At 36.7% G+C, this 15,765-nt stretch overlaps 1 protein-coding gene across 6 annotated transcripts in view; it reads right to left on the minus strand.

Moving 5' to 3' along the window:
- RAPGEF2 (Rap guanine nucleotide exchange factor 2) overlaps positions 1–15,765 on the minus strand; it is a 262,289-nt gene that overhangs the window by 25,974 nt on the left and 220,550 nt on the right. For all 6 annotated transcript variants that reach the window (XM_068990202.1, XM_068990198.1, XM_068990197.1 and 3 more), the window contains 8 exons: positions 13,931–14,067; positions 13,167–13,325; positions 5,698–5,850; positions 5,269–5,433; positions 3,058–3,165; positions 2,764–2,967; positions 2,559–2,667; positions 1,542–1,788 (listed from right to left, as the gene is read on the minus strand). In XM_068990202.1, coding sequence (XP_068846303.1) covers positions 1,542–1,788; positions 2,559–2,667; positions 2,764–2,967; positions 3,058–3,165; positions 5,269–5,433; positions 5,698–5,850; positions 13,167–13,325; positions 13,931–14,067 — 1,282 coding nt within the window. The remainder of the gene's footprint in view (positions 1–1,541; positions 1,789–2,558; positions 2,668–2,763; positions 2,968–3,057; positions 3,166–5,268; positions 5,434–5,697; positions 5,851–13,166; positions 13,326–13,930; positions 14,068–15,765) is intronic.

A 15,765-nucleotide genomic window follows, 5' to 3' on the forward strand; every position in this document is an offset into this window, starting at 1 on the left:
AGCTCTTACATGTCACATTTCTATTAATACTCTCCAGGGTCATGCTGACTTGTGTTAGATTGTTTTAAAGGTTCATATTTAACTCATGGTCAGATATAACTCTAAGTTTTTTTTCAGTTATTGTGCTGCTAATAATTTTACATTTAAGTAATTTTCTTATCCACTTAAAAATGTGTTTTTCATTATGAAGGGTGACTTAAAAAATCAATTCCTATTTTCTGTAATGCCAGCAGGCCTAATCCACTGTTTCTTAGAAACTTACAAACACACTCTCAAGTCTATAAATACTGCTGTTGTACACACTGCTTATCCTTAGGACTCTGCTGTAGCAGTCATTTCTAGCTAATATGAAAGAATCAATCATTATAGTTTAATAGGGACACAAGTTTGACATTCAATTAACTAACAGCATATTCTAGAACATAGCTCTCTAATCTTTGTATGAAATGTTTATTAGAAGTGGAATTAGAAAAAAGACTTTGATAAAGTCTGAATGGTTATATGTATTGCTCCTTTGTAAGACCTATTAGATCATGAAAGAAGGAAGAAAAATAATCCTTATGTTTTCAAGTTCTCTCATATTACTGTAGTTAGAGGAATATATAATAAATACATTTTGGGCACCCATGTAATTTAATATTTAGAAAATTTTGACTGATGGTAATTGGGATTTATGGGGCTTTCCAGGTGGCTCAGTGGTAAAGAATCCACCTGCCAAGCAGGAGATGTGGGTAGGATTCCTGGGCTGGGAAGATTCCCCTGAAAGAAATGGCAACCCATTCCAGTCTTCTTGCCTGGGATATCTCATGGACAGAGGAGCCTGGTGGGCTCAAAGAACTGGACACAACTTAGTAATTAAACCACCACCACCAACTGAGGTTTATAAAACATCCACAGGCCTAGAAGAAGCTAAAGTGAAGAAAAAAGTGAGCAAACAAGCAAAGTTTTAAAAGTGTGACGCTTGCAACTCTGTCTGGTATGAGCTGTTGGCATAAACGAACAGCCAAGAAGAGATTCAAGAATACACCTGACATGCTGACTGCAGAGCCCAGCAGGAGGAAAAAAAGGAGTTCTGTGCTTGGTTGGTGATGTCTCGTCAACAGTTAAGTAACTGAAATCAGGAGACAAAAGCAAAAAGAGAAAGGCAAGGGTAGATAGTAGCAGCTGTGAGCCACAAAGACTCAGTTGGCAAAAGCAGATGCTGATGGTGGAAAAGACACCTAGAAACAAAGAAACAAGAGCAGAAACAACCCCATCACGCCACTGGGGAGACAGGAGTAAAGTCACATTCTTGCTTTTCAAAAGTCCAAATAAGAAATAAAATAATTCAAACAAAGAAATGCTAACTATCTCTAAGAAGACTGGAGTAGGCAAGCAAGTGGCAAAAATGGGATAAAAACAATTGTCCAGTTGCTTCTAAGATAGCTCTGCCATAAAAGCTAAAACAATTTTTACACTCCTGAGTAAACATTACATCATTATCTTTGCTTATTATTTTAATACAATAATAGAATGCAGAGAAAATTGATATAGACACTTACTTATATGGTTTCTGTGGCAAGATACTGATCCGAGTCTTGTCAAGTATCTTTTTGAGCTTGTTCCTTCCCCCAACAGTGTTGGCTTTGCTTTTCTTATTTACTTTTTCAAGTCCTATCACTTGTTCTACATCTACAGCGAGATCTGGAATGGAGTAGCGACTGGCCTTTTTGATGTCTCCAATTTTAGGGAGGTGAGGGGCACCATTTCTCTTCTCTTCTGATAATCTTGTTAGAAGTTCTTTAAATACTGAAAAGGAAACAAACACCAAAAAACATCCATTATTGGAAATCTGAATAATTCAAAGACAACTGGAGAACTTGAAAATAGATACTAAGTATAGACTGCAGTCGGAGAAGGCAACGGCACCCCACTCCAGTACTCTTGCCTGGAAAATCCCATGGACGGAGGAGCCTGGTAGGCTGCAGTCCATGGGGTCGCTAAGAGTCAGACATGACTGAGTGACTTCACTTTGACTTTTCACTTTCATGCATTGGAGAAGGAAATGGCAACCCACTGTAGTATTCTTGCCTGGAGAATCCCAGGGACAGGGGAGCCTGGTGGGCTGCCGTCTATGGGGTCGCATAGAGTCGGACACAACTGAAGCGACTTAGCAATAGCAGCATAGACTGCAGTGATCAAAACTGTAATCCTGTAGAAAAACACTCCTACAAGGAATGAATGACACCAAGAATCTGTTTTGTATGTTTTCTCCCACTTCTACTCAGAATAAGTTATAGGTATTTATTCACAGATTTTTATTCTTTACAGATATTTAATATTTATCAATAAAAGCATCAATAAAATTAAATGTTATGGTCCTCAAGTAAGTAGGCTTTTATTTAGATCTAATCATATGCTTACATAATTAATTCTGTATCTATACATTTTACTATAAATTTTCAATTCTTATGATGCTTGAATTATAAGCAATGACTTTTCATGATTAAGACATAAATGTTTAAATAAAAGACCAAAAGGAGAAAAATGAGACTATGCAAAAAATGCAAAATACTTACCAAATAAATTGGTTTTCACAGTGATAGATAAATGTGTGTTATTTCTAAGAATTTCCATGGCTTTTGACAGCTGAATATTTTCAAAGTTTTGACCATTTACTTCTAGTATCTAAAAATGAAGTTATAAAATTAATTTCAGTTTCCCAAATGAAGGAAAAGAAGACACCAGTGTTCACCATCATGTTTGCAATTAGAAATACCATACCTGATCCCCTCGTTTCAAGCCCGCTTCTGTTGCTTTGCTAGCTGAATCTACACTGTCAACAAAGATTCCAAATCCTTTCTCTGAGCCTCCAAGTAAGATAAAAGGCAAAGGAGCTTCTCGGGATGGTTTCGTTAGCGTCATCAATCTTCTTTTTGCTTTAGCTGCACATGCAATATTTAACAGCCTTAGATGTCCACCCATTTTCTACAAGAGTTCAAACAAAGTGGTTTCAAGGATGGGCTGAATAAAATGAACTTAAAGCTGTGATTGAAAAAAAAAAATCACAAATATTACCTCTCTTTCCAGATTATTTTCAAATTCTTCTAGAAATCGAGTCATTGCAGGATCTCCTTCAAAGTCATTGAAGTGATTATTCACCCACAATAATACTACCCGTGTAACCTGAAAAATCAATTAATTTTTAATACGTTTTCTTCTTTCTAGTGCTAAAGATTTGTGGTTAAGGTCATTGCAAAAAAAGATATCCGACAATTTACCTAACAACAATGAACAAGAAAAACAATAACAAAACCTTTAGATTTTATTGATGAGGATAACTTTCTGAAAATATGTATTAATACTTTAAATGTGGACTTTATATTGAAGAATGGTAATTAACACATATCTTGCTTACTCTCAAAATATATCTGAAACAAGTCACAACAAAAACTAAAGGAAAAAAAGAATCAAAATAATACACAAGACAGAAACTTTAACATCTACAATTCTGCAGGAAAAATGAGTTGCCTTTTCCTACTCTGCTCACATGTTTTCACTGAGCCCTACACCTTTATACATCACAATACACACACTCAGCTATGGAATATTTGCTTTATACCAGCAAGAACTGTGCAACCTTCATTAGACTGTAAGTTCCATGAAGACAACCTTATCTGTTATGTTCTAAGGGCATCCTTAATATTTATAACAACACCTGGCTCAGAGTGAACTCTCAATAAAATTTTACCAAATGAGTAGTATAGCTGCAACTTTAAATTAAAAAGCACTTGTTTTATTTTATATGAGTTTAACTTTCTCAATCTTAAATCATATGATCAAAGAAATTTTCTGTAGCACTGTTTTCAAGCATTAACCTCTTAAAGCGGGAAAATGAAGCATGCTATTTTAGCAGCAAAGAAACAGATGTGACAGTATGTACTTAATCTTTAAACTACAGTTAAAATACTTTTTACAGTTAAATACAGTGGGACAAATTATAGTATATAATCTGAGTAAACACTCAGGAGTCAAGTTGATATTTATATTAATTTTTTTGTCATTTATTATCACTACTGACCATTTTTCAAGTTGAAGAAACCAAGATTATTGTCTCCCCTGAAACTATCTCCTTAACACCGGACCTTTCCGTAAAATTAAAATTTTGTAGCTGAGCAGCCACCTTTCAAGTCTACTAGCCGTATTCCAGGTTAGAAAAACGAGATTTGTAAATCATGAATCGAATATTCCAATTACCGCCACCAATACCTTTAAGATGCAGTAAGAGATCACTGTGAGCCAGACAGTACCAAGTTATTCATCTTCATAACAACCCCAAAAGGACAGAGATTACTATTTTACAAATAGAGATGGGTGGCAGGAGAAAAATGGCAGAGGAAATACTCAAAGCAAGTTTTACAGCAGAAGACCTTAGCCGAGGTCTTCCACGCCTGTGACTCCCAGATGATGACATGAAGAGCATCACGGTCCAACGACTGCTCTCAGGCCAAGGGGTAGTCAGCAGCAGGACCAGCACTGGAGCTGGAAGCCTTTTGCTGTTTGTCCCCAGTTCTGGGTTTCCCACCCTGCCTCTCCCATGTGGGGCCTCATAGAAACAAGGCCGCCATATGGAAGGAGAAATGAGTACAGGCTAGTTAATTCTCAAACCTCACAAGACTAGGAACTTCATCACCCTCTCTGGCCTTGAAAAAGAGCCTGACTCAAGAGCTGGTGAAGAGGATCAGTTTGGAATTATAACACAGGGCCCTACCCACCCACAATGGTTGAGAGAAGATGCTGTTCTGGGGCAACTGAAAACCTATAACTTCTATGTGGTGTACACTGGCCAGCTACTGAACCAGAGGATGCACATTCCCAAGGAACCCAGGTGTTTGGGGACTGTGTTTTAATTGAATTTTCAACAGAACTAGAGTCTAAACATTTGCTGAGGGGAATGGAATTGAGATGGCAGAGGAGAAGGACATGGAGCTCACCTCCTCCCAAAAATACATCTACATATGAAATGATTTGCACAGAAAATCTACTGAAACATTTGTTGCCCAATGTATTGGCCTTTGTGTTAGAAAGGAAAATTCTAGAGCTGAACTTAGAATCTATAACAAGAACTAGTATTTATAGCATCCCTTTTCTTTTGCTCAAAAAGTACATTCTCTTAACCCACCAACATAATTTGAACATAACTGGTGTAACAATTATATATATTAACGTTCTTTAACTTTATATCTGAATGTTTCACATTTGAAAGAAAACTAGAACGTATCTTCCAACCTTATCCCTGAGGCTCGGGTCATTAAACCACTCCAACAACTTTTTGCCCACTTCCATCGGGCTACAGAGAAAAGTCCTATAGGTCAACAGGAAGTCTTCTATGAACGTTGGATCCACCACTGAATGTTCTTCCACCAAATGCATCGTTAACCTTTCTGAGGTGCCCTGTAACAAATCAAATGGTCATAAGCATCCTGCATGTGTGGCATATACATGTACCTTGATTTCAAATCTTCAACGTAAGATGAACTGGGTAGTAAGATATACAATAATGAATAAGACTGCTATTCATCACAGAAATTCCAAGATTCTTTACAACTGATACATTTAAGAGAAGTTACACTGAAAAATGAGGAGGGGACATCCTGAATCATCACAAGCGGTACTACCAAAACCCTCCTCCCTCGGGATGTGGCGTGTTTGTCTCACCTTGATGACAATGTGCCCCTTTCTTGTTCCAGTCCGATCGAGCTCTCGGTGTTCCTTCACCATGACGATCTCTCCTTCCTCTTCAACTTTTTGCATGTTCTTTTCTACTTGGTTGAGGATACGGCAGTAATCTTGCTGGGCTATGCAGACAAACTAAAATAAAATGTAAGTCACATGTTAATGATAAAGTGCCTGCAAGAGACCTAGCAGCGCTAATGATTCAGTGTTTTAAATATTTAAGACTGACATTTTTCCATGTCTTTCCCATCCTTTCTAAATGAGCTCGGTAATGAACCTTCACCAGACTTCTCTGCTTTTTAATGTATTTCTTCCTTGGTCAAGAAGTTTCATTTTTAGAATAATTCTATGTAATTTATATTAAAAATCCTAACAATTAAAAAAATCAGAAGATAAAATTAGAATATTCCTTCCTCGTGTCCCTTTTTTGATGATTAGAAAACACTGGGGGAGGAAAGTGGACTCTTAGGATAGATACCTAAAAAAAAAAAAAAGATAGGATATATATGTGTGTGTGTATACATATATATCTAGATATATTATATGATGTACTTTGCTGTACACCTGAAACTAACACAACATTGTAAATTAACTATACACCAATAAAAATTAGAAAAAAAAAGTGCATATCCTTACAACTGTGGTCAGTCAGTTCAGTCGCTCAGTCATGTCTGACTCTCCCATGGAATGCAGCACGCCTGGCCTCCCTGTCGATGACCAACTACCAGAGTTTACTCAAACTCATGTCCATTGAGTCAGCGATGCCATCCAATCATCTCATCTTCTGTCGTCCCCTTTTCCTCCTGCCCTCAATCTTTCCCAGCATCAGGGTCTTTTTTAATGAGTCAGCTCTTCATATCAGGTGGCCAAATTATTGGAGTTTCAGCTTCAGCATCAGTCCTTCCAGTGAATATTCAGGACTGATTTCCTTTAGGATGTACTGGTTGGATCTCCTTGCGGTCCAAGGGACTCTCAAGAGTCTTCTCCAACACCACAGTTCAAAAGCATCAATTCTTCGGCACTCGGCTTTCTTTTTAGTCCAACTCTCATGCCCACACATGACTACTGGAAAAACCATAGCCTTGACTAGATGGACCTTTGTTGGCAAAGTAATGTCTCTGCTTTTTAATATGCGGTCTAGGTTGGTGGGCAGAGCAGCAAAAAACCTTTGGAGAGAGTCTACAGGTGGTTGTTTAATTATCTGTTAGGCTCATGGTCCTAACAGAGCAGAAGAATATGAAAAGAATTCAGAATAGAAGGATGCAATAATGGATTTTAATCCAGTCCATCAGGGCAGCTGCTGGGCGGCGTTTCTGGTTTAAGAATTGTAATGTACCACCTGAATCCAGGGGACTAAGCTAAGGAACCACCACCTTTTTTAGGCTGTGACTTTTTGTTTTACTGTCAGTGGGCAGGTAAAAAACTGGGACTCTCTGGTGCTTAAGAAATCTTAGCCTGTTAATCAAATCATCACAGAATTGCTTTTAAGAAGAAATTCTCTTAACTGCCCCCATCCTGCCTCACTGCGGCTTCTAGGGCCAGGTTAATTGATTCAGACGTGAGCTTTACTACCTCTCACTGTGGAATCCTGAGAAAAGAACCTGGGGGTCTTATTTTGCATCTGAAAAGGGGAAATAATCCTAATAGCACCAGCCTCAAAGGGTTGTTGTGGAGGTTTAATGAAATAATCCAGGTAAAGCTCCTCCACTGTGCTAGATACATAATATGTGCTTGATAAATTTTATTTATTATTTTAAAATGATATAAAAACATAATTATCACTTAGTGAGTTTTCAAAACTTGAAAAGATTTTGAGAGCAACAATTTTTTAAAAGATAATTTTAATAAATGATATCAAAATTCAAAGATATCCATGCAGTAGATATTATAAATGTGTGATATTATATAAGAAATCAGCTTAGAAAGTCTGTTCAAGAAGATCTACAAAGGAAGCCACATACTTTTTAAGCTCAAATCATTATTCCTCATAACTGATATTAAGGTTAATCCTTGCTCTTAAAGAAGTTAACAAAAATGTGCACATCAAGCAATTACTCCTCCATGACCTCAAAGATAAAAAAATTCAGGACTCAGGGGAATCCATTTAATTATATTTCTTAGTAGTTTTAAAGAAAGTGAAGAATGAATTCCAGAAATCACTTATTACACAAAGTAAACAGAAGCCACTGACGAGGCAAGAATAGATTTTTAAATTAAAATTTTTGTCTTCTATGATTTTTGAATAATTTATTCTCATTTTAGAAATCACTTTTAGGGTAAGTCAAATATACTTCAATAAAATATATATATTTAAAATTGCAAAAAAATCATTTAGGAATGAAGGAAGAATGAACATTTCTTTTCTCTAATGTGAAAAGATTAAAAGAGAGGGAATGGCTAAATTATAGCATATGGCAGATAAAAGATGCTACAGCCATCTAAAATCATGTTTTCAAACAACATCTAAACCTTCAACTCAATATTCTTGATGTTGATCATTTAAAAAAAAATTTTAAACCACATATTGTAACAATGATTTTAATAGTGATTATGACATCACTATTATAACATTGTGGCTGCCTGACAGGAACTTTCTCTCTTTATCCTTCCAACCTCCCATGGCATACATGGGATGCAATGAAGGTGCTATTATCCCCACTGCACAGATGAGGAGACAGCCATACCAATGCCATGCTAGTCTCCCAATGTCTCATAAGTATGTGCTTGCTAATTTAAAATTATATACATGCATATAAAAATTGTGGAATATAACAAAATCAATTATTATTACTTTTTAAGAATTATTTATTCTTAAATAAAACAAAGATGAATATTTTTAATGATAAAGTGTACCAATCACAAAGGAGAATGATTATTTCTGAGCAATGCAAATAACAAGCAATTTTCATTGTCTAATATACTTTTCTATATTTTGCATACTTTCTGCATAATCAAAGCTTTTTTACAGAAGTAGCAGCAGCATTTCACATGGAAGAAATAGCATATTACAACATTGCTTCTTTCACTGAGTTGGTTGATATAATCTCACTAATTATTTTATTAGTTTAGAATCAAAAAGTTAAAATTCAAAAAGCACAGGCTTTTGTTGTAAGTAATTATGGATAGCTAAGTAAAAAAAAAATTTTAATGCCGAAAACTACCTCCAAACTCGTATCTTTAACACTGACCACAGGTTTGCATATGTTTGAAATATGTGGTTCTTGCCTGAAAAATATTTTTAGTTTTTTTTTCTTTTTACAGGGCAGCAAGTTGTTTTCAGAGTCTCCAAACAGTTTTAGGTGTTCTTTCTTATACTCATTTTTAGAGAACATAATTATATTGTTTATCTCCTAAAAAAGAAATATATCCTTGAGTTAAAACAAGTAGAGAGATAAAAAGAAAATGCATTTTGAAATGTACTAAAATTAATCCTCTTGACTAAGGACTTAAAGAAATTAGAATAAATTTGATTTGAAATTCTTAGTGTCTAGACAGACATTTTTGGCATTTCTTCTGCAGCAAACTGAAATACCATCCAAAAATGAAAAAAAAGAAGGAATCCCAAATTGAATTTCCAATATGGCCACATAGCACCAACGTCACAAAAGAAATACACTTTAGATGAAAACATTATTTAATCAGCAAATTTATTTTTGCTTTAAGAAATTTTTAGATATAACATTAAATTCAAAGAAAAAATAGGTATGATAAAGCCAGTTGAAAATTTGTGAGTTGCCAACAAAGATCACTGACACAATGGACATGAGTTTGAGTAAACTCCAGGAGTTGGTGATAGACAGAGAGGCCTGGCATGCTGCAGTCCATGGAGTCACAAAGAGTCAGATAAGACTGAGCAACTGAACTGAACCAAGGTGCGTCCGGTCAAAGCACCTATGGTTTCCCCAGTAGTCATGTATGGATGTGAGAGTTGGACTATACAGAAATCTGAGCACCAAAGAATTGATGCTTTTGAACTGTTGGTGTTGGAGAAGACTCTTGAGAGTCCCTTGCACTGCAAGGAGATCCAACCATTCCATCCTAAAGGAAATCAGTCCTGAATATTCATTGGAAGGACTGATACTGAAGCTGAAACTCCAGTATTTTGGCCACCTGATGCGAAGAACTGACTCACTGGAGAAGACCCTGATGCTGGGAAAGACTGAAGGCAAGAGGAGAAGGGGACAACAGAGAATGAGATGGTTGGATGGTATCACCAACTCAATGGACATGAGTTTGAGTAAACTCTGGTAGTTGGTGATGGACAGGAAGGCCTGGCGTGCTGCAGTGCATGCGGTCGCAAAGAGTCAGACATGACTGAGCAACTGAACTGAACACATAATTGTTTTAGAGAGGTTTTATACTTTAAGATGGCTGTTCACCCTCTATGATCTTGCCACTTTGATATGAAATAAAAACTCACCTAAGCTTTCTTTTAGAAAAGGGCAAAAACAATTTATGTCACAGGATAAGTTTCTTTTGGGCACATGACCTCATAGCTTTTATTTAGTAAACATATTGAAAGTGACAAAATGAAGTAAAGTTAAACTTTAATCAACAGCTCTCACAGTCTCAGGAAAAGCTGAGTCTCACAGATTTTACCTTAAGAGGTGAGCTCTATTTAAATTGGTACTCTGTGCTTGCAAGGAAGCTATACCTAACTGTTCACATAGGCATTCAAGTGTTCCCTATCTGCTGAAGGGTACAGTGCAGGGTTAAGCCATGCCTGGGTGTTTCTGGTAGGCCCAAGACTTAGGTGGGGGAGAGGGGATGAGGAGACAAAAAGTGGAAGAGCAGGAAAGGAAAAGAGGGACAGGCAGAGGGTGAAAAAAACAAAGACATGGATGGGGAATGGAAAACTGGAGCCATCACCCGGTACCAAAAGACATCTGCCTGGTCCTGCCTTTGTCCTACAAACCCAATAGGGGACAAGACTGGGAAAAGAAGCATGCAGAAGGGAGCAGGATAGAGCACAGTGTTGGGGGCATCACGGGACCCAAACAGGTAGAGATAAACATCATTTGAAGTATGGTTTTAGTGCTCTATGATGACCTAGGGGGTTGGATTGGGGTGGGGGGAGCCTCAAGAGAGAGGGCATATATGTATTATACCGGATTCATGCTGTTGAACAGCAGAAACAACACTGTAAAGCAATTACTCTCCAATAATAATAATAATAATAATTAAAAGAAAGAAGTGTCCAGTTGAATGCACTCACACCATGTCCTCAGACTGATCATGGTCTCCACTTTAACCACACTACCCAAGATGTATTTCTGGAACCCACTGAGAGGCCAGCAAATGAGTGTCAACCTGCTAAGGTTGCTTCCTCTTGGAACGGACACCACCTTTGTTCATTTCATTCAATCAATACTGATTATCTACAGTCATTTTATGGATAAAAATGTGATTCTCACTGTTGACTTTCCCCAACAAGAGGAGGATGTGACATGTGCACTTTCTGACAAATACACGACATTTTAACAGATATACAGTAAAAATGCTATCCCAAATAAGCATTAAAATATCTAATTTTTTTCTCCAAGCCTATTCTAATAAGGAAGGAGGGAACTTAGGGTCTGAGAGGGATGAGTGGAAGCACAAGGATGACTCTTGAACCTGATTTATTTCACGTTCCTTTTACAGCATGCAGAGTGGCCTGCAGATTAAGAAAAGACTTGCTCTAGCAGACACTGCACCCATGACCCGCTCTGTACATCCGGAGTCTCATATCAGGAGCTCCAGGAGCCTAATATTACCTTAATCAGAGTTTCCCTTCTCATTCAGAGTTTTCTCCTGGCGTCTACTTTACAGACTATCACTCTGGGTTTCCTGTTGATTCCTTATCAAGCAAACAGATGAACTCTCCTCCTAATATCCACCTCCTCTTTTCTTTTCCACAAACTCCCAGATAAATATTCAATGTTACCTAGTACATCTGACATTAGTTAAATACTCTGTAATATTAACTCGTATAATATTTTTGTCAATTATTCTGAAACATTTCTAAGCCTCCTGTATCACTTCAGTTCCATGATTACAAAATTTCTAATAAAAGGGGTTGGCCAATTACGAGGTGATAGCATAATAGCTGAATTCTCAGAAATAACTTTCACTTGCACTTCAAGGATAGAGACTGACTCAGGTGCTGCATGACTTGTAGAAGGGCTTGGGTTGGGTGTGGGGGGCAGGACTGAAGAGGAGAGAAAAATCCTTAACAATTTTTCTGTTCATTTTGACTCACAGTTTGGCTTTGTTTTTTTGGCGGGGGGAATATAATTCTAAAGCTGAAATGTCATATATGACCCCTCTTAAAAGAAATAATTTGAGATTTTGAGGCCAAATACTTTGAGATTTATCTACCATTTTGTTTTCCTCTAATATGCCAAATAATTGAGAGCCGGCTATATTTAGAATGCTCCTCTGGCATTACATATTCAACACACTGAATTCATAGCCATTTTTTTGTTCTCTATAGTGCTCACTGGAGGAATTATTTAGCAAAATTATTCTCTAGGTAAGACAATTTTATTTATAGCCATGGTCATTTTTCTTTTTAGTAAGTAAACCACTTAAAATTGAAAATTTAAAAGAACACTACTTTACATTTATCAGACACTATAAAAATTCAATGATGTTCTTTTAGCATAAACTATTTTCAGATGTTTTTCAGACTGTAGACTAATAAATACAGTGAGCATATAAGATTAATTAGTTTAAGTCAACTTTTTTGGTTTACTATATTAAACTATTTTATCTTTCAAGGTCAGTTTTTAAGACATGGAATTATAAATATGCAATAATAATAAAGCATCTTAAATTTATTTTGCACTAATATAGAGGTTACCTGTTAAATTGATCAAATTGCATTTCACATTTGGTCTCAATATACTCTCTAGTCTTTTATTAAATGCTTTTAAATAATGAATATTAACATAATATCAATACTGACATTGTATTTTTCATTGGCAGTCATTTCTTTACTAGCAAGTATTTTTACTGATTCAACTACGATTAATTTTCATGACTTCTAAAATCAATTCCTTATCTTGCATGTATTTAAATAAAAACACCATGTAACTGTATCACAGCAACTTTACTATAATCTCTATATAATTTCTGTTCATGACAGGCATTTCACTTCAATACTTTCTGTTGACTAGATTATCTATTATTGATGGCAATTTTAAGATATCATATTTATAGAACACCTGTTTTTTAATAGAACACATTTATGGAATGCTTAGTTTTGTGGAGCTCAAATAACTTTACGGGAGATTTATTTTTAATTTCCTGGCGTACGATAACACTAAAAGTCATAGTTGTACTTTAAAATCTTCTTTATAATTCTAAAAGATGATCTATTTATACAGGTCGAAAAAACCTTACCACAACTGCATATGTAAGTGTTCTTTGTTAAGCATAAGACATACATTTTTAATGACAATTTATACCTGGCAGTCATCCACCTTTGTCCTCATCACGCCTTTCATGTACTCCTTGTCCATGGTGGGAGAGACACCGAAACTATTTCCCATACACAGTATTTCTGCTTTTCCATCTGGATAAGTCACTTCCACAGAACCATTCAGGATCACTGACCACGAGTCCAGCTAGTTCCAAAAAACAAAGACAAAGCAGAAAATAACATCATGATCATGAAGCTGTAGATGCTGGAATGATCCCTATAAATGATTTAGATCTTTTAAAGAGGGAAAAATACCCCAAGTACAGCTGACCATTCTCCAAGTTCACAGAACAAGCTCAGCCATCGACCCACGGGTTTCCAGGTGCCTGCACGGGGTCCACGGCATTCCACTTTTCTAATGACTGGGTATTACTCTCTAAAATGCCACAAGGGAAAAAAATTTCTGTTCCCCAAAACACATATAAACAAGATAAAATGACCACCACTGACTTGATAAGTACATCATTTTGTTCTGACAAGAAGCATTATATCATAAACATTTAAACTGCAAAATCTGAAAAGCTAAAACCTCAAAATATTTCTATCAATATCATCTAAATACTGCAAATAATAGAAAATAAAATAGTGGATTTGGAAAAGACTTTGATACAACAATGAGTGTATCATAATTCCGAGTGATGCAAACTTATTGTTGCCCATTGTTTTTAAAGAAGAAAGAGTTTTTGTTCGTTACTGCATTGAGTGAGCCTCACACAGAGACATTGTTAAGTGGCATAAATATTTCCTAACCTCTTCACCATCGTTTAACACAATGGTCCCAGCTCTTTCCACCACAGCGAACACCATCACAGCACACAGCTCCCGCCTCACCGACATCGTCATGTTGGCAAAAGCAGGCAACTGGTGCATGAATTCCAGAAGTTGTTCTGAAAAACAGAAGGTGTGCAAAGAAAATGACAACTAATTTCAAAAACAAGCGTTCAGAAACAAGGCTCTGGGGTCCTTTCTTTTTAAATGCCCTACAATTCTGCCTGTTGAACAATACTATTACTTTAAACATCTTTAGCACACTGAATTTCTTGCAGGTATACAAAGAATTCTGTTACTGTGGAAAGGGTCACATTTCCTTGTTGATTCAGGAGCAATAGGACTCAGTGCGACTCAAATTCCAATGAAGAGATCAATAAACTTCAATGGGGGATTGCAACTGAAAATGAGCTGTGATCTTAAGGTTTATTACAGGATGAAATGATAAGCTGAAATGAAACAGAGCACTGGGAATTCTCCAGAAAGTCAGTAGGTCCATTCTGGTGCCTCTGGGCAACTGGGTGCCCAAAACAGATGGCAGAAACAACCACCCTCACTCTAAAGATACTCCAGGATTTAGAAAGCAGGGAATATTTTCTGTGGATCAAACCCAGAATCAATTAACATAACATTATGTGATGAATGCAAATGAAATGGATGTGCTAATTCGGATCTCATAGACTGACAAAGTCTGCTCACTTTTCCCAGTGGCAATGCTGTGGACAAGCAGATTCTTTTTAATAAGAACTCCTTTCTAAGTTCCTTCCTCCTCACCATGGCTCTGTGAAATGCATGGTTTCTTTTTCATTTCACAAGGAGGAAATTGAGGCTCAAAGGCACCTAAGGAGGAGGTGGCAGTGAGATGATTCAGGACTGTCTACCTCCATGCTCAGGCTGGACTTCACAGGTAATGAAGAGCACAGGGCATGTGTTAGACAGCGTGTGGACACTTACTGGCTGAATTACTTCGGGGGAGTCTATTTGTTTCCTTTAGACATGTTTCTCTCACTTGAAAAAGAGTAATATAATACCTACCTTCACTGGACAGTTCTGAGGATCAAATGCAATCCAGATGATAAAGTCCTCAGCAAAGAGTAAATACTCAACAAATGAGAATCACTATTATTGTCATTATTATATATATTATATGATTATATAGTCAATATTATATTCATGGCATTGTTCAAACTTTTGGCTAAATGAAAATTTCACTCCATTTTCCTTGCCCTCACATAATGACATTGTCTCTATGCACATTCCTTCTGTTAGGATTTAATGACAAGTTTTATGTTGTTGGATACAGTTTGCTAATTGCAAAAGCAATGTATAATATCACAAAGATATATTTTATGAAAACATTACATTCCTGTAAGGTCAGACGAGGCGGTGTTTTCTGGTCTAGCTTGGTAATGTCTGTTCTGTGGAGACCCTTACGTCATCCCTGCTGGGTAATCAGAAGAATAACAGTGGTAAGTGGTACCCAGGGACTCTGTCCAACAAGACAGTGCTCTTCAACCTGACCCAGACTGATGTATCAGGACATCAACTGACTGTTGCAACCAGTACTTTTAAAAAAGAAGGAACAAGAGTATCAAAGTGCATCAATTACAGAAAGAGCTAAGTTTTGTTCAGTGAAACTTTTATTTCTGGAATGAGTAGATGTGTTTGTGTTGTGTTATAAAATATACCTGAGGGCAGTTGCGAGGAAATTTTGAATATCACTGTAAGAGATGACCCACATCTACTACAGGAGGCAGGACTCCTTGCTTTACAAATGCGTATGTTTTTGATATGCAACATAAAGGCAGATGAAGCAA

The sequence above is a fragment of the Capricornis sumatraensis genome, chromosome 17 (genome assembly GCF_032405125.1).
Source record: "Capricornis sumatraensis isolate serow.1 chromosome 17, serow.2, whole genome shotgun sequence".
Classification (NCBI taxonomy): domain Eukaryota; kingdom Metazoa; phylum Chordata; class Mammalia; order Artiodactyla; family Bovidae; genus Capricornis; species Capricornis sumatraensis.